The sequence below is a fragment of the Rhyacophila brunnea genome, unplaced genomic scaffold (genome assembly GCF_057557595.1).
Source record: "Rhyacophila brunnea isolate RB1 unplaced genomic scaffold, BYU_Rbru_1.0 scaffold_12, whole genome shotgun sequence".
NCBI lineage: Eukaryota > Metazoa > Arthropoda > Insecta > Trichoptera > Rhyacophilidae > Rhyacophila > Rhyacophila brunnea.
In genome coordinates, this window is record NW_028232774.1 from 7555494 (window position 1) to 7579625 (window position 24132).

The 24132-nt window shown below is 34.4% G+C and overlaps 1 protein-coding gene across 1 annotated transcript in view; it reads left to right on the forward strand.

Moving 5' to 3' along the window:
- Positions 1–24132, forward strand: part of LOC147077731 (uncharacterized) — a 332063-nt gene that overhangs the window by 122845 nt on the left and 185086 nt on the right. The window contains exons 3-5 of the mRNA XM_085960707.1: positions 8534–8618; positions 8729–8903; positions 13088–13367. Of these exons, the coding sequence (XP_085816833.1) occupies positions 8546–8618; positions 8729–8903; positions 13088–13367 (528 nt within the window). The 5' untranslated portion in view covers positions 8534–8545. The remainder of the gene's footprint in view (positions 1–8533; positions 8619–8728; positions 8904–13087; positions 13368–24132) is intronic.

Consider the following 24132-nt stretch of genomic DNA (forward strand, 5'->3'; position numbering starts at 1 on the left):
AATAATATGCTGTCCAGTGTATTGTTATTAATAAGAGAGGGTTTTTACTAATTAGGTTTTTTACTTCAGCTATTCATAATTTGTTTATTGTATTTTTTGTTTTAATTTCTGACTAAATAGGTAGGTAATGGTGTTTTTACCTACTTTATTGTATCGATTTACTACCTATATAAGGTAGAGTTAAGGGTGTTCGTTGTCAGTGTGTATTTGCCTTTGGTGAGTGTACACGACGCCTGAAGATGCCGAAAGGCGAAACCCGGGTCGCAAAAAACGACTTAAATGGAATAGTACAGAGCTTGAATCCATTAGAATTTATTATATATAACTTAGCCAGACAAATCCGTGTCCGGAAATTTGTACGTATGCAGTTCGCCGTATCACACTTCACCGTGAAATGTTGTATTGGAAATATATGGCCGTATATTAAAGACCGTCCAACCTCTTTGGGTTGTATAGTACTGAATACAATTCATGTCTAAATTATACACGGTTTTTGTCGGTTTACACTTTACGGGAAGCCAGCAGCAAACAAATTTTGAATATAGGCGATATACTGGATTATTCGTTAGGTTAGGTTAGGTTTTCATTCTCGAATTCATGAATTTTGATAAAAATCAGCTATGTTCATATTTTATTTAATAAAATTGTAAACCATATTGTATACGGTCATCTCTTTCCGATAAGAAAGCTCACGGCGAACTGTGCCACGGTGAAATGTTTTACGTACAATTTACATGTCATCATCATCATCAGCCGGGGTCAATCCACTGCTGGATGAAGTCCTCCCCAAGCTTCTTCCAACTCTCTCGGTCCTGTGTCGTTCGCTGCCACGTATTTCCGCCGAACTTATCAGTTCGTCAATCCAGCGGCTTTTAGGGCGACCCTGTGGCCGTTTCGTGCCCCTTGGGTACCACTGGATGACGGCATTTGTCCATCGGCCGTCCTTTCGGCGAGCAATGTGCCCCGCCCATCTCCATTTCAGCTGTTTGGCAACGTCTAATACATCGCGTACTCCTGTCTGCTTTACATTTAACCTAATTACATGTAACCAGACGTAAATACAATTAGGCATTGACGTAACGACATACATAATTATTTTATTAAGTAATCTTCTATCCATTCGTAACGTGATATTCAAGTGCCGTTTTTAGGAGCTTTCCAGGGGCTTCGTACAAATATGTATTCGTATATCTATATATTCTATCTGATTACATGTCAAGCAATATACCAACAGGCTTATTTTACATGTTTAAATGTTAATCAAATCTTTTGATATTGAACATGTCACAACATTGCCCACTTATATAATATGTTTCATTCAAATGCAGTCTGAACCTTGGAGATAACTAATAATCTTTAATGGTGACAAAGGTTATATTTGCATAATCTTTAATTTAGAAAGTATAATTTAGCCTCTATCACCGTAGGTGAGGAATTTCATTATTTTACAATGAATTAATTAAAATAAAACATATTATATATCTACCTACTACAGTGTTTTCCGTCAATTATTACACATTGTGGATATTATAAAATCAATGCGTTGACAATGTGACATTTAAATGTTTTTCAAACAAACAACAAAAAATAACACGTTATATACAAACAGAGCTGTTGATTGCAATACCGAATGAATATACCAATACCGGTATTTCGGTATTTCGGTATTTCCTATTGAATACCTTATTCGTGAAATATATGAAAAAAATAAAAATTTCTTTAAAATATTAATATTTTATCGCAAAATTATCTAAATAGGTACTACATATAATTATTTAAACCTTTAAAATTATGTAAAGGTAAGATACGGTAGAGATACCTACCGATGTTTACAAACACCCAGTAGTTGAACTATTGGTACTTTCTTCTTCGAATGATCTTTCAATAACTTTATATTATAAAGTTCTTCTTCGACGTGTATATTGTGTCCCACTGATAACTTGCAATTTCTTTACTTTTACTCCGTAATAAGTAAAACTAAATGCAATGTTGCTCACTATTTCCACAAAATTATATTTTTTCATTATTTTATAAGCTACTCTTTAGTAGATAAACATAAAAAATAGGCACAGGCAAGTCCATTATAGAGTATAATTATTATTCAATCACGAAATATTCGCCACCAGGGCTGATAGTACAAACTAACGACGTAACCAGACAAAATAATATAGTCTTCTTAAACCTTCCATGTTAATTAATACATTTTCTTTCCACTTATAATACCGAATATATCGGCATTGTCTCGTTTTTAAAACCGGTATTTCGGTATCGAAAAATACTGGAATACCGGTATTGCAATCCCTACTTACTTGTGATTTCTTGTCTTTTTCGAATTTAAGAATATTTTTTGAATTGATTGATTTCTCGAAAAATGTCTACCGTCGAATTTATAAAATTTCGTTCAGTTTCAAAGTTAGGAGGGTTTGTTTACTTTTCTTTTGCCATTTTTTTAACAGCGATTTTTTCAAAATCCGGTTTAGTCGATAGCTTTCTTTTTCCGTTTAAACCTACCTTTGTTAATTTTGCCTGTTAACATTTTCTCGAATTCTCATCGATGATTTTTCGAAAAATGGGAATTGTTGAAATGTTTCGCAAAAAATATTTTTCGAGATTCACTCTTTCTGGTTATTTCTCGAGATAAGAAATCTCGGTTACAACCTCTACTAGTAACTAATAAAAGTAACCTTCAATTATATTTATTTTATACACGATGTTGTGTAGTATGCTTCAACCCTACTAAAGCGGAGAGATTTGAGTAACTTCTCTTTAATTGGGTATTAAAATCAGTCTATTGTATGTGTGATCAACAATTGACACCGTTGAGCATATTATCGTCGAAGGCTGTATCCTGTATGCATCCTTTGAGGGTCTCCCCGATCTGCAAAGTTGACAAATGCGCTTGCATGGACTGATGCTCTATTGTTTCTACTGAATTGTTTCTGACATTGTGACTTTGTGTTGTTGCCCGTAGTCTGGTTCTGTGCGTATATCTGTTTTGATTTCGACACAGAAATGGACATGGAAGAAGAATCAAACTACAGAATGATACAATAATTAATGTAATCTAGTATTAGCATACTGTGTTGATAGACTGTACGAAGGCAGCTTTTAGCTTATTCCACTATTCTCGGTGCTAGTTCTTCGCTGTCACATAGATCCGGCGACCTAGGGTTTCATCGATTCAGAGTATCTTATTTATTGCTCCTTGAGTATCACTGTACAATTGTATTTGTCCAGTAGGCAGTGTTTGCCGAACGTCATGTTAGGCCCATTTACATTTCACCAGCTCGGAGGCACCGCACCCGAACCCCCCTTCGTGCACGCGCCTGTGCTCAATCATACAAAAAATGTGGAAAAAAATGTGGTGAAAAGTGTGGAATAACAAATAATATTATTTTTTGTTATAATACATGTTTACCCTCTATCCTGGGATTGAAATACTGCCCGGAATGATAATCTTTTATACCTATTAGGTACTATCGTATCGTCGTATATATTTTCATTATAAGTTTTATATAAATACTGCGTTTCCGCTGACTCAATAAAACTTGTGATATATAGATTATCATCATAACTCGTGGAACTTGCCCATATTTACTATTGTATTGGAGTTAAATATTATTATGATGATAAATTTGTGTATATATAATGTGCAGTTCAATAACATGTTCCAAGAAATAGTATAAATTCTTAAACAGTGATGCTTCAATTTCAAAGGCTATTTTCGCACAGTTTCCAGGAAATATGTATGATAGAAAATCCACTCGTAATACGATTCATAAGTTTATGTGAAAATGACAAAATATACGTAGAAGTCTTATTCGTCTGAAATTATATACGAGGCATATATAGGTATATTATACATACATTCTCCCCTCATGATTTGAGGTTGCGATCACTCACAGATTTTTCTCACCGTTTTCTGAGCGACTAAAATTACACTGCTTCTGTTAGGACAGAACCCTAAGCTGCCTCGCACATCTAAACTCGTCCGTATGCAACGTATCGAATACGTTGATGTGACGTCATCGTTATTGATAAAACACACGTTTTGCCGGAATTGGTAGAATGCGTCATTCTAGCTTGAAAAAAAACAGCTGAATTCACACGTAACTATTTTCACCCGACATGCAGCGTAGGTATAATCTCGAAATGTCGCACTTTGTCATGCATTTTGGCTTGCCGTGTGACGTCGCTGTCCTCGCACGGCCTTGCCTATACGCACATAAGAAAGTTGCAAATCGCGCTCAGTTTTGATTTATGCCTAGGGTACGGATCTGGAGTGTAGAGAAATGTGGGATAAACCTGAACACCAGTTGTTATTTTCAATACAATAGTTACGTATGTATCATAATATGCCCAGAAGGCCTAAAAGGCATATAATTATAAAGCCAACCCTATTTAAATACTTTGGCCCATGGAAACTGGTTTTCAGATTTATATCATATTAATCTGTTCTTTGGTTTTGATAGTCAAACCTCAGTTATTTTTAAATACACCAAACACCCCCACCTGCCCATTCTGACAACTGAATCATTCGATTCTGTTTTCATAGTTAAAATACTCGTATGTCAATTTTTAAACACATTTCAATGAACTTCACTTCGCATGCTTTGTAAATAATTTTTGTTTATGTGGACTGACAAGTCCAGATAATAATATAATTATAGGCTTGAAAGAGCAAACCTAAACTATGTTTGCGATTGCTTTGTGAGCATGCAAGTGCCTTATTAGGGTAACGTCGAGTACTGTGACCAATATAAATTATATGTCACATGCCTATAGGGCAAACCATTGTTTGTCCACCATATTTACCAGTGGCGAAGGGTGGAGGTAGGCTGTTAAGATTCGCTATAAATAATGCACACTAAACTTTTTTAGTCATATGTATTTGTTTTTATTGAACTAAGACTACAATTTACAGATGGTGTTAGTTAGTTTTTAAAAATCAATTAAACCCGGTCTAAACGATACCATAATAGTTTTGGTCTAATTTGGGCAATACGACAAAATTGTGCACACTTTTTCATTCATAGTTATTTGTTTTCATTGTATTACAAATACATATTACACATATTGTTGGTTAATTTTTTAAATTCATTAAGCCCTGCCTAAACCAAACTATAATAAATAAAAAATATTATTCTATTTATAAAATATTCAAAGTTATGTATGATTTAATTGCATAATTTTAGATATTTTATAGATAGACATGTATTTTTTGACTATTATCTATTATGGCTTGGTTTCTCAGGGTTTAATTGAATTTTAAAAACTAACCAACACTATCTGTAAATTGTAGTCTTATTTCAATGAAAACAAATATGTATGTGTGAAAAAGTTTAATGTGCACTGTTTATGGCGGATCTTAACAGCCTACCTCCACCCTTCGCCACTGATATTTACACACCTTGTGTACCTTTACCCTATGCTAATCAATCAAACTTTACCTCTAATATTTACCTGCCTTACCTTAGTGCTGCTTCACTCACTTTACTTTACACAACTTAATGTAAGTAATGTTATTTATTATTATTATGAAACCAACTTCGTTATCGGTTGTTACCCCAAAGTTTCAATGCTGTAGATATCGGGTTATGATTAAGAATATCGTCAAATTATCAGAAATGTATCTACTAAAGTGATAAGTCGACTCAGTGTTGTCATATTTTTTTATAATAATGTGCTGATTATAGTACAAAGGTGTAAAAGTTATCAGAGCGTTGGAGCTGATCCTTTTTTGAGTTGCTTCGCTCCAGCTCCGCTTCGGGATCTAATACTTGCTCCGGCTCCGCTCCAGGGTCTGCTCCGCTCCGGGTAAAAACTTTTAATAAGTATTATATGTACATATGCAAATAAAAAAAAAAAGTTGTTTTAAAATAATCGTCATTTTCGTTATTAATACTACGTATTAAACAAAATCCGACAGCAAATCGACTCTCATTATTTGCCTCTTTTGTCAAAAAAGTGAGGTTATTTATCACTCGGCAGTGTTGCCACATTTCAAATAATTCCAGTGTTGGAAAGTGTCAAAATATATTATTTTTATTGGATTTTAGGACAAAAATTAAATAAATAAAAAAACATTCGGAGCAGTGGAACACTACAAATTTTCGGTGCTCCGGCTCCGGGTAAAATCCCATTGCTCCAGTGCTCCAAGCTCCGCTCCAACGCTCTGAAAATTATATTATTTCGAAAAAAAGGAAATAAAGGAATATTTTTGGTAGGTATTCAAAATTACAAAATAAAACACCTTCAAAATTATTTGGCACATTTGGCGTAACATTGTAGTATGTAGGTACTGTAGAGGTTTTATACAGCCCTACAACTAATGTTCTTGTCTATGCTCATTTCTAGAGCATAGACAAGAACGCAACGGCAATGACACATTTGTGTCTCTCTCAACCCTCCCCCCCCGATAATACGTAGGTACTATTTAATATTTTTCGGGAAATCGTTTTTTTAATTGGCTCTACAATCCTGAGGCCGTCTGATGAAGAGGTTTCTTAACAAATTTTTTAAGGCGAATTAGATATAAGTCCCTGTACACATGGCGCGTTTTGACTCGCGCGCATTCTAGGTACATGTGACCTAATTGAGCCGTCCACAAGCACTCGTGGCGAGACACGCGCCCAGTGGACAAGGCCTCAAGCGCTTGTTCAATCTATTAGAAAAAATGCCATGTGATATTGTCAGAACTGGTATTGGAACCCGAGACTCACAACTTCATGAGCCGACACGTGTTACCACTCGGCCATCGTGGGAGGTTCAAAATAATAGGTACAATTGTATTATAATAATTATAGGACGGATGATAACACTCGGTCTAAGGCCGACTATATTCAGGCCGTGGACTATGGAATATTATATTTTTATAAACTACATGATAATGTTATTTTCTCCTCCTATATTCCAGGTGACTGAATTTCCAATTTAGATTTAAACTATCTGTCTACCGTATTTAATATGATAGGATAAAAATCATCGAACCATATTAATATTATTCTAAAAAACAATCATAATTTTAGATAATAATATTATACTGCAAATAAGACGGTTTCCATACTGTGTACCAGCGTTTTTCAACCCGTGCGTAAACAAAATAGATTTTTCATATAAATAGCAATACAACATGAGTGGATTTGTTTTCATCGTCGATACGATACATTCGAATGTTTTCTTGACCCACTGATTTATTCATAAAAAGGAAAAAGCTTGTATCAAAATTATTAGTGGATGACTTGAAAATGTGTTAAATCAGGTCGTAGTAATTAATTGTCAACTCCACTAAAATCAAGTTTTAAAAAAATATCGTTACTTCTGACACCTCTTTACCTTATCTTGATATCACCCCCTTTTATGTGTGAGTCGTACTTTACGACATACAAACTATTTATTGAATTTCTGGTTAAGGGGGGACATGCTTAGCGTAAGTCAAAATGGAGCTTTTGTTCTATTTTCAAAGCATGATCCTGGACATACCGTGTTTGAACATGTACCGTTTAAAAAAAAGATTTTTTTTCGATTAGGTACATGTTCAAACACGCGCGTTGACATGTTCTTACTCCCTACTTCAGTTATAGTTTGTCAATTTAAGGCTATAGCCGTATGTTGTAGCTTAACCACTGGGGAATGCCAAAAGAAATGGCGTATTTCAAAAAAACACTACTTTATTCTTAGGTCAATAATTATTATAAAACGAATCATTATTCGTAGGATGTTTATCACACTTGCATGGTCAAAGACATAGCTTATAATGAGTATCTTTAGAATTATCTTCAAATGTGTTAATCTTGCCCATTTCTTGAATAATATAATAATACTTAATTCTTGTTAAATTTGGGATCACAGAGATTATAAATATAATTTTATATCGTAAATATTTCACTATATTAATGTCGACAAAAATTTTACTAATGGTTTTATAAATCCGTTTAAAAATTAATAAACCTAAAAAATCTTAACACCACTGCACATTTATGTACTGAAATATAACTATATTCTAAAACATTAGAGCGAGAGGTTTAAAAGGAATACTATTTTATGTAATAAAAATACTTTATGCAGCCATCAAATGTTTAAAATAAATATAAAGGATAATAAGGCTTCAAAATTATATAAATAGATTATCTACAACGTTTAAGGAATGTCCAGGATCATGCTTCGAAAATAGAATAAAAGCTCCATTTTGACCTACGCTGAGCATGTCCCCCCTTAAGATTTGACAATTGTCAAATCTGCAGATTATCCGTTACTACAGGAACGTTCGAATATTTATTTTCGACCACAACCTACCATCACTTAATTATCTATAACTTTATCTTAATTTATACATTGTCTTTTTACTAAGAATTGACACCATTAACGTGATTAACTAATAATTGTTATAAATGAGCATAATGTGTTTAATAAATAAAAAAAATGAATTGAAATTGAATGTGTACCCCCACTAATCAATCTTAGGTTTATATTGAGTTTCAAAAGGATATATTTATTGTGATCTACTATAATTTTATTATTTTCTTTATTACAGGGGGGAGTGGAAATGGCAGCCGTTGTGACGGCAGGAAGCGCAGGAGCTGCTCTTTCTCTGGACGTTACTGACTCTGATAAAAATGGTAAGCATGAAAAATTCATGAATTCTTTGTCCTTCATGTTTGATCTTGGTTCACTATTACATATTATACCTTCTTTGTGTCTCTCAAATGTATATTTATTTTTTGTTCAGATACCAAAAAGCGCCGCTTCCTCAGTGGCCTGCGTCGGATGTTCAGACGGAGAGCACCGCGAGGCGAGAATGAATCCAGGTGCTCTGCCACTGGGGCGCTTCCTCAGAGTCAGGTGGATGTCAGGGCCCGTGCCTCGACGCATCTCCTGACAGACGATGACTCGCCCAAAAGAAAGTGAGTAGGGAATCAAAATCTCTTTTGCGACACGATCATAATCCATCATTGGTAATCCATATCCGTTGCTGGATATGGCTTGCTACATGAAGAAGCAAATTGTGTGTGTGTGTGTCATGGCCCCTATATCCTGAAGCGGCCCCCCCAACATATCGCTAAAGTTTAGAACGGTGTTGTAATGTTCTACAGTAGCGTTCCCCAAACGATATTCCGCGGAATTCCAGGGTTCCGTATAAATTAATGGGTATTATGTGTATTTTTAGCGATTGGTGGTATTTGTAAAAAAACTCCACCTGAATTGTCAACGCTTGGCATCATATTATAAAGCACTGATCGCGACCCCTTTTTGTGATAGCCAAGTAACATGCGACCCTTAGCCATATTGGATGAATAATCATTTTTATTAGGCGGGAAGCACACTAAAAATAATTATGAAATAAAATTACATTAGACTTTTTTTTCTATTGGAGTACTTAAATTATTGGTATGTGTTTATCTCAATTAACTGGTCGACCTGCCACGTCGGGCCCTGTCAGCTCCCCCTTGTGGGGGGCATGGTGTGTGTGTGTATGTAGAACACGCAAGCCACCTTTAGTGTGTCCATATTGCCACTGTACATTGATTTACCTATAAATACATATAATCGAAACCCACCTGTTAAAGTATCATAATTTGTCGATGTACGATGTGTCGATAAATGTGTGTACGAATACATGTTATAAAAAATAATTGAAAATTAAATTCTGTTATGAATACGTATCCATTGCAATTGATTTAAAAATTAAATTATTGTTTATGATAATTAATTGTTATAGCTGTTTAGCGAATACTGGGTAAATCGTAGTACCAGATTCTGGATGTTTGAATAACGCGTCCACCTCAATCGAACCGTAGCAAACAACCTGTGGGTATTTGGTCCACAATGCACGATGCATACGTTAACTACTCACTCAACAGACTGACACTGCAGGCGTGACAGATCGAGAGCGCGATGCGCTGTTATTAGCGTAGCTAGCAGCTCGGTTTGAACATAGACATTTTCAGTGATGTACCTACTGAGTATTTCATTTTTAACATTGTTCTGTAGGTGCCTTAGAGCTGAAAGTCTGGAAGTCACATATTCAATATTTTGCAGGAGAACAGTTTTAACATAGTTAATCTAATCTAGTTAAAATACTCACTCGCGTTCGGACTAAAACTCCGCATGTTGGGCTTCCGCACTTTTGCAATTAATCTTTTTGCTATAGCTTAAAGAAAAAAAATACTTAAATTGGACATCCGCTCTTTGAGCCCTAAATTATAATAATTCGACTACCGTCGTTTTAGAAGTAAGTATTTTGAAAACCATGACGTGAAATTGGACTCACAAATTTTCAGCATTAAGGCCATGCATTAGTTGAGGCACGGTCTAAAAAGATCGTTTCTAGGCGATGCGCGGATTGCGGGTGGCGGGTGAAAATGACGCCTGTCAAACGAAATATTATTTGTCATATAAATCCAACATACGTCCATTTTATGTTCTGTTTATTGTTCTATTAGTAACAATAATGATATATTCATTGACATGTTTTCTTTTTAAAGTAAATGGGTAACGTTTTTAGTCATCTTTACACGATTTTAGAATTAATTGACCCGTCGCCATCACGCAGCAAAGTGACGTGTTCCTGGGTCAACATTCTCTCACTGAATGGCAGCGAGTCCAAAATTTCGTCGCGCGTACAGTTGAAAATTATTTGGCGTTTCACTGATGCGTCACCTTAAGAGAACGTGAATACATAATATTTAAATCTGCATATTATGTACTTAACTCAAAACTGATAAAAATGTGACTTCCGCACTTTAAGCTCTGAGGTACAGACTTGGTTTATGTTTTATTTTCTTCTCTCTTCTGAGCTAATATTTTATATGTATTAAAATGATAAGAAACGGTTTGCGTTAGCCCACCACATTCGCGGGCATTTGTCGGCTTCCTGCAATTCCCGACGGGCACATGTCACGAATGCATCAGGTCTATTAGTAAACATGCCGAGCCTGCTAATCTGGATTTGCCAGCTGATTTAATTCATTGTTTTATTACGGATTAAAGAAATGAGACGGTTGATTCAAAACAGAAGCAATTTAATGTTTACCTAATGTGATTGAACATTGTGGCTACATTGCGATTCGGAATGGTGGATTTAGTCAGATCAGAATGGGAATAGGTATAAGGGAACCGTTTGAATTGAGTATGAAGTCACAAAGGTAGAAATGTTGCTCAATACTAATTAGATAAATATAAGCAGATTTCACATTCATCTCGTCACCTCAATACTGCAACTAGATAACTTGATTTTCACTGTTTTTGAAATAGCTATTGAATATGATTCTACATTTCCTTCTCTACAAAATGATAAAACTATATAAGTCAGATGTTTATGGGAACTGTATTAATTTTGTGTTTGAAAATATTAGATAACTTTAAAACCATAAATGCATTAAATGAATAAATAAATAATATACCTATCTACAATATTTTTTCATACAATTAAAAATTATTTAATTGTTCCCAATTAGACAAGCACACTTTTAATTTTTATTTAAAAAAAATCGATTTATGTTAATCAAGTAAAGTTTAAATTTAATTTTTCCAACAATGACCAAATCAGAGTTATCTAGTTGTAGTATTGAGATGACGATCTGTTCTATTGATTCATCAGATTTTTAAGATGGTATTTTAATTATAAACATACAACATAATAAGAAGTTCGATAGTTTAAGTTTAAGAGGTTAAGTTGTTCCACTATTTTTCCGTTAAGCCGCGTTGACACGGTCTAAGTACGATCCAAGTACACTTGTACCGAGTGCCATCCAAGTGACAGCTTCATACTATTTATTCCTATCCAAGTTAACTTGGATGGCACTCGTATGAGACATCTTCATACTAATTATTCCTATCCAAGCTACTTGGACCGCGTCCTACTCATCCAAGTTAACTTGGATAGGAATAAATAGTATGAAGCTGTCACTTGGATGAGACATCTTCATACTAATTATTCCTATCCAAGTCTATTTGGATCGTACTTGGACCGTGTCAACGCGGCTTTAATCAAAAACAATTCATTGTCTTTAATAACCCGCGTTTATTTTAGATGCCAGCAATACGTAAGTAGACTTACTGGTCTTATCGGTATTAAAAATGTGTTTCTTCAATTCTTCCTCTTCTTCCGGAGCATTATCCTAACTTATGACATCTATGCTTCGTCTGTAACTTCTTTAATTTTATATCGGCATCCTGGCGAACACTGTCAACTAATGTTCTGATTGTTGCGTATCCGAACTCCGAAGTAAAGGGAGAGAAGGAAATGACAATTGCGACCGTCGGGTGACGCTCGTGTCGCTTTCGGTAGCCAGTGATTTTCGGGATACATTTTTCCCCAATTCGCCAAAATTGCAATAGTGTGGTTAGTAAAGAATATTATAAACACATGATATAATTATGCCAACATTTTTTTGTTTCCTCTGAATCTCTCGAGTACCCCCAGCGCATCTATTCTATACACAAGGCTGCTATCGGCAGTTATCGAGGGTAGTTTATCACATTTTATGAATTGATCTATTAAAATTGTTACAATAAGTTAGCCGTGTAAACTTTCAAAATTGTCTATCTCGCTCTGAAAATTAACACAGCCGAGAGAGGTGGTGTTTAAACATTGCACTTATTTTACCAATTACAACTAACTTATTGTAACAAAACACCTCATAGCCGCAAACGCCGATAGCGGCCGATAGCAGCCTTTTATATAGAATAGATGCGCTAGAGGGGTCCCGTCAAGGCCGACTATATTCATGCCATGGCACTGAACTGCGAATTACGATAGTAGTGCTCGTTATTGATTATCTTCGAATGTAATTTGGTAAACTTTTCTCAATAAATGAAGCGATTGTATATTTCGTTCAGATTATAACAATTTATTTTAATATGCAACAGTCATTATTTTCTACAGTTTACCATATTGCAGTCGAAATATGAGCAATAATTAGAAGTACCATCGCTGTTTACAGTTTCGTGTCACGGCATGACTTTAGTGGGCCTTCGGTCCGGTGTTCCCCATGTTGAATAACGCTGCAGAAAAATGTTTAATAAAACTGTTTTATAACAATCATTTAAATGTTGATTTAATGAGTCATAATTTTTCTTTTACCAGGAGCACAGCATCAACGCATGCTCACCAATCCGGGTTGAGCGTGTCGCACGACTCAGTGTTCACCGGCGAGGCCTCAGGGGCTTCGTGTGGAGACTCCGACTCTGAGGAAATCGGAGACGGAGATGACGAACGAGCGAGATCGGCCTCTAGCGGGGGAGGCACCAACCCCGCGAAGGATAGGAGACGGAGAGACAACAGGCCTCCTTCGCATCACCACCACCATCACCATCATCACGGCAGTAGGATATCGTCCGGATTGCCGCTTGGTGCACCGCTCTCGGTGAGTGTTATAAATACTACGCTATTTTTTCGTGTCATATTCGTCTTCTTCTTTCTGTTCCTTTCCAATGACTGATATTTGGAACTTATATTTTCTCATAGGTTATTTGGTAAATTTAAGTGAAGGTGCGCTTATCCGTTTTCTCTCCGTAGGAAGTAGGTGCAGCTAATGTTTTTATTGTCTTCGGTCGCTATCGCCGGCAGTGTTTATGTCGACTTGCCTCGCTTGGCGCTCCTCCCACTCTTCATTGTTTCCTGCCCAAACAATGGAACCCGTCTTATAACTTACCTACTGACATTTATATAATGTTATTACGGTTTAAATTTATATAATTTACATTGACTTATACCAAGATACTCCATACATATTATTATTACAGTGGACACACGTAAGCAGAATGAGTTATATACATGACCGCGAATTTGCAATAATCACTGTTATTGCAATATAGGTGTTGGAGAAAAATCTTTAAAAAAAAAATACGGCGTTTGGCGGGATATGAACCTGCGTTCCCTGTATTCGCACCAATGTACTTTAACAATTGAGCTACATGCGTCCTATCTAATTACGACGAAATTAGGTCGTATTCATAGATATCTAACGCGCTTATCAAATTTCGTTTATTTTAACAATCGGCTTCTGTGGTTTGAATCAAGGTACCAAGAATACCTTTGATTGCTTCCGAGCCAGCGTCAAAATCTATCAAAATTTTAGTAATAACGTACGTGCACTTACTAGTATTTTAATAAACTATTTTTTTTCACAACGAATGTTTCACAAGATTTGGGAACGTAATATTCTTTATTGAAAATACATAATTAATACGACGCCAAGCGGAAATATTCTGTTTTCATTTTTTTTCTAGTGGGTATCTGAGGTGTATTCAAATTGTGTGTGTTCAATTAAGAATGTTACCATCTCAAATATTGTGAATTATTCGATGAAAAAAAAATGTTCATTACATGATTATATTCTTTAAAAGGTTTACAAACACTTGTTATTAATTCCGATTTTTGTTGAGTTTTGTATTAATGTATTAAGAATAACACGGTGGCATTTTGAGTTGCTACGGTGATTCACGTTGTTATTTATTTCCTGCGATATTTCGAGTTATCTCGCTTCGATAGAATACCGTTATATCACAACTTGACAGTAAATTTAAATATGTAACGGCGTACCGCGATAACCAGTAAAATACAACCATGACTTTCAGTTGCTCACTGACAGCAACACACCTGCAAAGAATACATCGTATCTACATTTAAAAAATGTGTTTGTCTGACCGCTATACACAGCGCACGGCCGTAAATTAGGATCACTCGATTGACCTGTATTGATGGGAGATCAGTTTCGTAGTGATGTCACCTATATTGCGTAGTTCAAAAAAATATCGGTAGATATTGGTGATACTAGTACACGGAAAAGTATCGGTAGTAACGACACTAGTCTTATTGCTCTGATTTATGTACATAGTGTTAGTTGGAATAATTGGGTAAATCGCAATATTATTGCCTTCCTAAACAACCACTTATTCTATTTGCATCTCACTATTTTCGGAGCAGATGTCACGTGTAAGAGTGGCCAAATTACAATTGCGTAGGGTGACTTTTGGAAAAAGGTAGGCTGTGGAGATCTGGGAAAAGGTGCACACTTGCCAGGTATACTTACGAGAAATAAGAAGATAATACGATATGACTACTAATGAACACACTAATGACAACGACACACTATTCAATGAAACTTCAAAAACTCACTGACAACATAAAATTGTGCGATGAATTTAAATTACGTATTTTTCAAAACATTTCTACACATCAAAAATCGTTAGATCAAATTTATTTTTATTTTTAAAAACAATTTTTTAATATACGATTAAACGCCATAGATTTTTTTTAAAATTATCTAATTATTAATTATTTTGGACAAGTGCAGTCATGACAACAATATTATGCCCGAAGGTTTTAGGCTCTGCGATAGGAGCGTACCATATTTCATCCAATTCGATAGACTGACTGAGGTTACGTGACGGAAAGTCCAAACGAAAAAATACCACAATTCCTTCATAAATAATTCGAAATTTATTTAAGACAGATGGTGTGCTGTGGTATATATTTTTTTAAACCTTTGCAGATTATTTTGTAATACATTCCTACATCTGTCGTTGGAAAATTAAATTATTTTTATAGAATATAAAATAATCAAGTGATTATAATATAAGCATGTGAATATGCAATTAAAAAATACTTGAACTAATCGCCTAGTATGGATGGAGTCTTCGCCAATGCCAAATTAAATACTTACCATAAAAAATTGGGGGCCGTATTTATATAGATATTCATTTTTTGCATTATTATCATAACAGGTTAAATAATTAAAATAACATTAACGTCGTATTCTTTCTTTCTTCGACACATTCTTATAAAACACATCCTTACTGGGGTACAGAAAATCATACTGGGATCCGCGTACAATTTTTATTTGGACAAATATATCTAAGGCTCAGTGGCGTGTGGTGATATTTGCTAGTAAGGATGCTGTGACGAGTTGTGTAGTATCATAATTTTGACAGAAAATATGACATAGTTAGAGCGACGCCGAGCGCGAGAAAACGATGCAATAGGAATAATGTAAGAGCAGTCGGAAATAATAATGGTAACAATGTTTAAATTTGCCCTCTGTAATTCGTGCGCAATAGAATAAATCGTAATCTGCGCAATATCAAGGTTAAGTTGTTATACTATAATAGAATGTATCGAAACTTTCTGGGGATGCTCCGCATCTACAGCTTCTATGATCGCACGCCACTTATAATGTTATTTTTGACCAATTTTAAAAATTCATTTTAAGTATTTCCAAATCATCTCTGCTATTAAATATATTATGTACTTATATTGTTTGATGCTTTCACAATTATTTATTGTTTATTATCATATCATGTTTTTGGGTCATTATTACGTGTTCTTCTTTTTTAACTTTTGAATTATCTATTAAATTTAATTCACCATGTTCAAAACAAAAACAAAAAAAATGCTTCCCTGTAAAGTTGAGAATTGTCAATACGCTATTTTGTATTAGCACTGTCGATAATTATTCAAATTAGACAGCCCACCTCGTAAGTACCATCTACTTACCTACGTTCAGTATTTTTCGTGTCCGAATTTCTGTATATAAAACCCATCTCCTCCATAGTTATATATACTTCAGGTGTTGCCCGGCTTAATGGTAGTAATTCACCCGACGAACGCCGAACGGGTTGACCCAGTCACCTTGGGATGGTGCGGGCAACACCGGCATCGCAATGTGGAGCAGTGTGAGAGAGCAATACGCGTATCTACTCTATCATAACTTTGACTTCATCATAACAAAGAAATGAACTTCCGCGAAGAATGGCCCGAGCAAAGGTAACGCGATATCTATGGTCTTATGGATGCCGATGGAAATTTAGTGGGATACGGTATGTATGGTAGAACAGTGTTTCCATTTCATATTGCTAGTATCTTTCGGATGAGAAACATCAACTTTGTTGTATATTTTTTTATACCAAATACTTGATACGTTTTTTGAATTACATCTAAAGTGGTGGACGTCAAAATTAAAATTTCGATTACTTACTATATTATAATAAAATTATAATAAAAATTATTTTTCTTAAGAAGCTAGGCTTTAAATAATCGCCTAGTATGGAGTCTTCGCCAATGATAGATGGTGACCATTGTTTTAATAGTTTGGATAGTGTCATTGTCATTCAATATTCACAGCGACACTTTGGTCGATAGTTTAATTTTTTAAGAGTAATCATTATAATAGTAAAATGTGTGCGCTGGAAATAACTCGTTCCCAGATTTTTTCTAAGATTTTTCTTATAGACAATAATATTATTATGTTTATTCAGTTTTTCCAAAATTGTTTATTTTCAATAAAATAATGTTACATTCTTAAATATTCTGTATGTTCAGTCTTGAATATGTTATATTAAAAACAAAATAAAAACACATTTTCTGTGCATGTGTTAATATTTAATCGTATACTTGCAGTCATAATGACCATTATTGCAATGCAGATAGAGATCTATTTTCAGCCACATTCATCTGTATATTAAATTTAGTCAGTTTACGAATTAATGTAATTATTTGTGTGAGCAAACCCTGGTGTCGATCAATCAGCGGGTTGTTTCATAATTCTTTTTTTATTATTTAAGTCACAGCTGATAACTATTTAGCTGTACATTTATACACATTTATTACATTTATATAAGATTAATGATTATAAAAACAACAAAAAAATAATGCAAATTAATCATAATGGGTACATTACATGTTAGCTTCAACCATATGGTATTACAATTTATGCTTACAGGTTATATTGTTTGAGAAACATTTGGATATACAAGATCTCAAGATTAACTGGTAATTGATAATTTTGTAGTGTATATGTTTTATTGCCAGAGAGATTCTTTTGCATATCAATCAATATGGCGTGATATCTTATAGGTGGATCAATTTGACCTTGAACATGCGCAGATGCGAGTTTTTCTACTGCGCGCGAATTACATAGGCCGAATTTAATTATGGGTACATTTTGTATTCCTAATATCACGTACATCAAACCTATTATATCGCTTTTTCTCGCTCAGCGCCGTTCCGGCTCTACTCTCAAGCTATCGAACTTCACGCTATTGTTGTATGCTTATAGAGATTTATACCATCCGAACATAATATAAAATAGTATTGTATGATCTATTATAGTACCCACGACATAGCTTGTCACTTCGGGAACACGAATATCATTGTCGCTTTCCCACCACGGACGTTAAAATATGATATTATTTATTTAAAATTATGTTATTATTTATGCTCACATCGTGAACAAGAGACGTTTCGGCAAATGACATGGTAAAAAAAATGTTATTTTGATACACGTCAGACTTCGATATCAGAAGCTCACCTACGGTATAAATCCCGGTCGCTATTATTTGCCCAAGTTATTCTGGTATAGTGTAAAACTAAAATACTGGGGCGATATCATTGCATTGTGCTCGGCATCACGATATCCCATCGCCCGCTGACGTCACAGCGCGGTCCACAACTCCTCGACCTGTGACCTCAGGGTTCCGTTACTCGGCCTGCTTCGTTCCTCATTCTTCATTCACCTTCGCATCTCTTTGTTCCGCTCGACTCGAAAAGCTGTTCAGCCATTCGATCTCTGTTTACCTCTATATTTTATATCAGTCAAGTGCCTAAGAGTCTGCACTAATTGACTTTTTAACGTTTTTATTTTAATTACGACAATTTGTTAAACGAAATATAATGGAATTACCATAAATAGTGTAAAATTGTTTTATTCTTCCAACCGTATGTGTCAAGTACTGCAGTAGACACTTAACGACGTCTACATTATTAATATGCAATTATTCTTAAAACAATGCTATAACAAAAAAATCATTTTTAGAACTATGCTTATCAATTGCTTTGGCCTAGAATCCTCAAACCTCCTTTGTCGTAGTCCAGCTATCTTAGCTTTGGCTGTCCAGGCCATATCTTGTATTCAGGGGATGCATACATACAGTGACGTCCCTAGACAAAACCCCGCCCCTAGGCAGCAATAAAATGCCGCCTCATTTTTTATACAGTATTTTTTATCATCATTTCATGACTCCAATATCTACGAAATGTATTGTATGGATACATTACTAACAAACTATATACCACTAAAACATACAAAATTAAATTTATAATTTTTTTTCCCAAAAGTCGGGATTCTTTTGACGTTGGCATTCAGTGGCTTCTTAGATGTCATTTTTTAAGGCTATATTTCAGGTGAGGCATGATCAAAAAGATCGTGACTAGGCGATGTGCGGATTGTGCAAATGACGCGAGCCGAACGAAATATAATTTGTCATAAAAATTCAACATGCGTCCATTTAATGGTATGTTTATTGTTATATTAGTAATAATAATAGTATATTCATTGACATGTTTTCTTTTTAAAGTACATGCGTAACGTTTTTTAGTCATCTTTACACGATTTAAGAATATATTCCTCCGACGCCATCACTAAACGAATTGACGTGCTCACACCTCGACTGTCGTTCTCCGATTGGCGACGAGTCCAAAATTTCGCCCCACCTACTGTTGAAAATTATTGGCCGTTTCACTTATGTATGCTCTTAATTTTCTCTGTCTTGAGGAATTAAGGGCGATGTGTCGCTTTTCGCTGTTTGTAAATATTTATTTTTTGTTACTAACTACACTACTGTCATTGAGCCTCTTGGCCTGTTGTAGTGTTATAAAGAAGAAGAATATATTATTTATATTTGTGAAAGGATTAAAAATACGGTGAAATGTAATTCGGGTAGATGCAGTATTCAAGTAAACAAACTTCCAACATATAAACATAAACCTTTTCGGGTGTATAACTTGTCGTACAGGACGAGAAACGCCTGTCAAAGTTGTGTTGGGACAGTTACGTGATATTTCACAAATGAAAAAATGTTTTCTCTAATACTTATAGTTTTTTTTAATATATAAATTCTACAATGTTGCATCTTTGTACCATAATCAGAATTCAGAATAGATATTGATGGTAATACTGGATTAAGGTCTCTACTGGAAACTGGCATCTCATTCATAAATTAAATAAATACATACCTTATTACATTTGTGCATTTCGGGACTATTGGGCAGTGTTTTTAAAGTAATTTAATTTCTGTTTTTCTTTTTCTCATATATTTTTTTTTTATTCAATTATCATATTATTATCTACAAACTGAATATGCAATACTAATTGAACCCAGTATTAAATCATTTATCGACAATGTCTAAATTGTGCATAAACCTATAACATGTTAACTCAGCAATAAAAATATTAACCTCCATGTAATTTAATCAGTACTCACGATCATAACAATTAGAATAACTCAGTCAGTCAGTCGCTCTTATTTCTACGTAGTTAATGAACACAAGATAAAAAATGCTTCTGGGTACAGACTGTCTTCTTCTTCACTTGCAACTCGTAAGTTACAATTCCCTCTCTATTATATTATTTCATGCCAGCGTTACCCCGCGCTCCCCATTTACAGAGATCTTCAATATTTGGAATTTACTTGTAATATAATTAAAAAAAAAACTTTTTTACTAATTTAAATACAACATACGGTGTAGTATTAATAATTGGTGTTACGTTTGTATTCGCTTTGATTGGCTGAATAACTCGCATTAGATTCGATTATTAATACTTATTTTATGTAGACTGTACCTGTTACTGTTTTACAGTAGATTCTATTAATCCAGGTCAATTTAAATTAAATATTTTTGTATCTACAAAGAATTTTCCTGAAATGTTACATAGTATTAATGTACCTATTTAATAAATATTTATCTTTATAAATATTATGTTCAAATAGCTGTAGGAATGTATCAGTGGCGAAGGGTGACTTTTGGGAAGAGGTAAGCTGTGGAGATCAGAGAAAAAGAGCACACTTGTCAGGTAACTTACGGGAAATAAGAAGATAATACTTACGATATTACTACTGATGAATAGGTGCAACGACAACGACACACTGGTCATAGGTTTCACCGCTGAATTTGTCAAATTATTTAAATCACTTATGGCAGTAGAATTCCACGCATATTTTTCTTTACCAAACAATACGCATCGCCAACAAAAAAGTTTGTTTAATGTATAACTGCCAGTTAAAAACAAATATGTATCATATAAATTGTTGTGAAAATGTCTAATATAAGTTTTTTTGCTGTATTCAAATCTAAATGAACCCTTGGAAGGTTAAGCTTCAATATTTTTTAATTTTTAAAGGAACGTCAATCTCGGGAATGATTTTTTTAAAATGCAATCGTTCGCACATTTTCTATCGGGACACTATACAATTTAATAAATACTTATATATTTTAAAGCACTGGCGAATGATTTCGGTACAATATGAGATAATTTATCCACATTCAAAACAATGAATTTTGTATTATAAAATAAACCTTTATCACCGCTTTGAAATGTCAAAATGACATGAACTGTGAATAGCATGTTATGTTTGTCTATGACTGAAGTAACCTAAATAATAATCGCGAATTAATACAATATTTATTTTTAATAACAATTTATAAATTATATGTGATCGAACACAATAGTTATTATTTTTTTTAATCATCCTTATTATTTACTATTTGCTTTAAAAGATAAGCATAGACAATAAACAAATCAACATAGCGCATAAGCTTGTCCTGTTTACGCTTCCGAGTCGGGAACAAAAACGCAGACATGCATGAAGTTGGCAACTGAATTGCGGTAGAAAATTCGGCTTGGATTATCGTTGAAATAATTCTAAAAATAGCACTCACGTTGTGACGTTCCGTCATTTATTTTTGATTCGAAACTTGACTGAATTAAATGCTCTACTTATAAATAACGACGATAGATGACAATCAATATTTTTATTATAACCTACAATATAGATATTTATTTATTTAAATTAAATACTTGAAAATAGAAGGTAAGCTTTAAATAATCGCTTAGTATGGAGCCTTCGCCACTGGAATGTATAGTTCATTAGTTGAGAATATTATCTATATCAATCATAATTAAATTGTGTTGAATATATACCTACTACTTGTTGAGTTTTATTGTAATTAATACAATTTATTATTTCCACCAATAATTGTCGGTTAACAGCATTCTACTAATAAATTCATTTTCATAAAATACCGTAGTTTTAGCTGTATAGTTTTAAGGTCTTCCCTTACCCAAGTTATGCATGAATTTATTGAGGAAGAGTGCCACGTATTTCGCGGTCATAGTAGATGACAGCAAAATACACCTGTCGATAAAAAAATATACAATGTGTGGAAACATGTGTATGAACCAGAGCGTTGGACTGCAGCTCGGAGCGGAAGCACGGAGCAATGGAGCAATAAGGTTTTACCCAGAGCACCGAAAATTTATAGTGCTCCACTGCTCCGGATGGTTTTTTATTATTCACATTTTCGTCCTAATATCTAATGAAAATATTATATTTGACACTTCGCAACACTGGAATTATTTTAAAAACGTCAACACTACCGACCGAGTGATAAATAATCTCACTTTTTCGACAAAGAGGCAGATAATGAAAGATGAATTGCTGTCCGCAATTTTGATATAGAATTAATAATGAAAAGGACAAATAATAAACCTTATTTCAAAACTACTTTTTTTTTTTTTTTTTTTAAACATTTTTAAGATGTTTAAGAAACATTGGTCTGTTTGTGATTAGTGTCTCAGTGCAAGTTGTTACCGTCGGAGATGTCCCGTTATGTTGAATCTCGAGCTCGCTTGATCGCGAATCTCCTCGCGGAGATACGAGAGCCGGCGTTTACAAATTAATTGAATCGTTGCGCAATTTAAACAGCTACATTATTTTAAAACTATCCGGTATTGTACTTGAAATGCACTTGCAATTATTAAAATAATAATAGAAAATCCAAACTATGTATCTAATTAGTACCTATTACTTAGAATATGTCGTTTTATTTAATTTACCTGTTGCCACAGTTGATATCTCATCATATGGACTTCCAATAACGTTTAAGATCATTTTTTAAATCCATTATCCAGATACCTAACTCCCAATCCCGTACTCTCGTGGAAGGTTGCTCCCTTGATATCCAAGGGACACAAAATAATCTGGGTGTGGGGAACATACACGTGGTAAAAAATATGTTATTATTATTCACTTAAGTTTGTCACGTAAACTAAACGCTCACTCAATATTGGTAATATTTGAGGACGCTCAACGGGGTTTGTATTTCCGGAGTTTTATGGCACGGCCGTTATTAAATCATAAACCAAAACTAGCTTCAAGGTCGTGGTCTTTGGGAGTGATGCATAACCCGCTGCCCAAAATGTACTGTAAATTGTTTCATTGAATATGAACAAATTATATGTTCGATATTTAAACAAATTATGCACTAGCAAAGGAATATAATCTGAATCGTCACTGACAGATAACCATACAGTGCTGTTTTTTGTTTTTTCAATAGCTACTGATATTTTTTTGCACTGAGTGAATTGTAGAATCTGATATGTAACTATTAAATTTAAAATAAAGTAATATTATAAGTTTGCTGATAACTTGATAACCACACTTAGCACTAGAAACGAGTCTCAGTAGGGGTAGTGGTAAGCTGCTCTCAAAATAGAGAACCTGTAGGATCAAAAGGGTCAGAGCTAGTCAGACTATGCTGAAGCTAAGTTGTGAGTGAAAATACGAAGGGTTAAATTATATTCCGTCTGCAAACGCTTGCGACTTCCAGTCAAGTGGGCACCGCCCTCTGTGGGTGTCTTTTCGAAGTCATACTCGCATATTTGAAAGGAGCCAACCTTAGACTATAGATACATCTAGACGCCATCCCATTGCATTGCTAAATGAAGCTGCGTGCCGTGGGTTTGGTTTGTGGGCGAGCGAACGCATTCGTACACAAATGTTTGAGACCATATACCATTTCGCTAGTGTTAACCCAAAGTGCTCGCACTGGACGCTCAGAATTAAAATATAATTTTCTATTTTTTTTACGTTATATAGTATTTTAAGCGGTCAAAATGCAACCATTACGTAAAGATATCCATAATTTAGGTTATTTTAAAGAAACACTAGGTCACTGATATTAAAATATATAATAATATACAAATAAATTATCACGGAACATGTATCAACTTACCTATGAAACGTAATAGCATCTTCTTGCTTATCAGTACGGCCACCACATTTTAATACGAC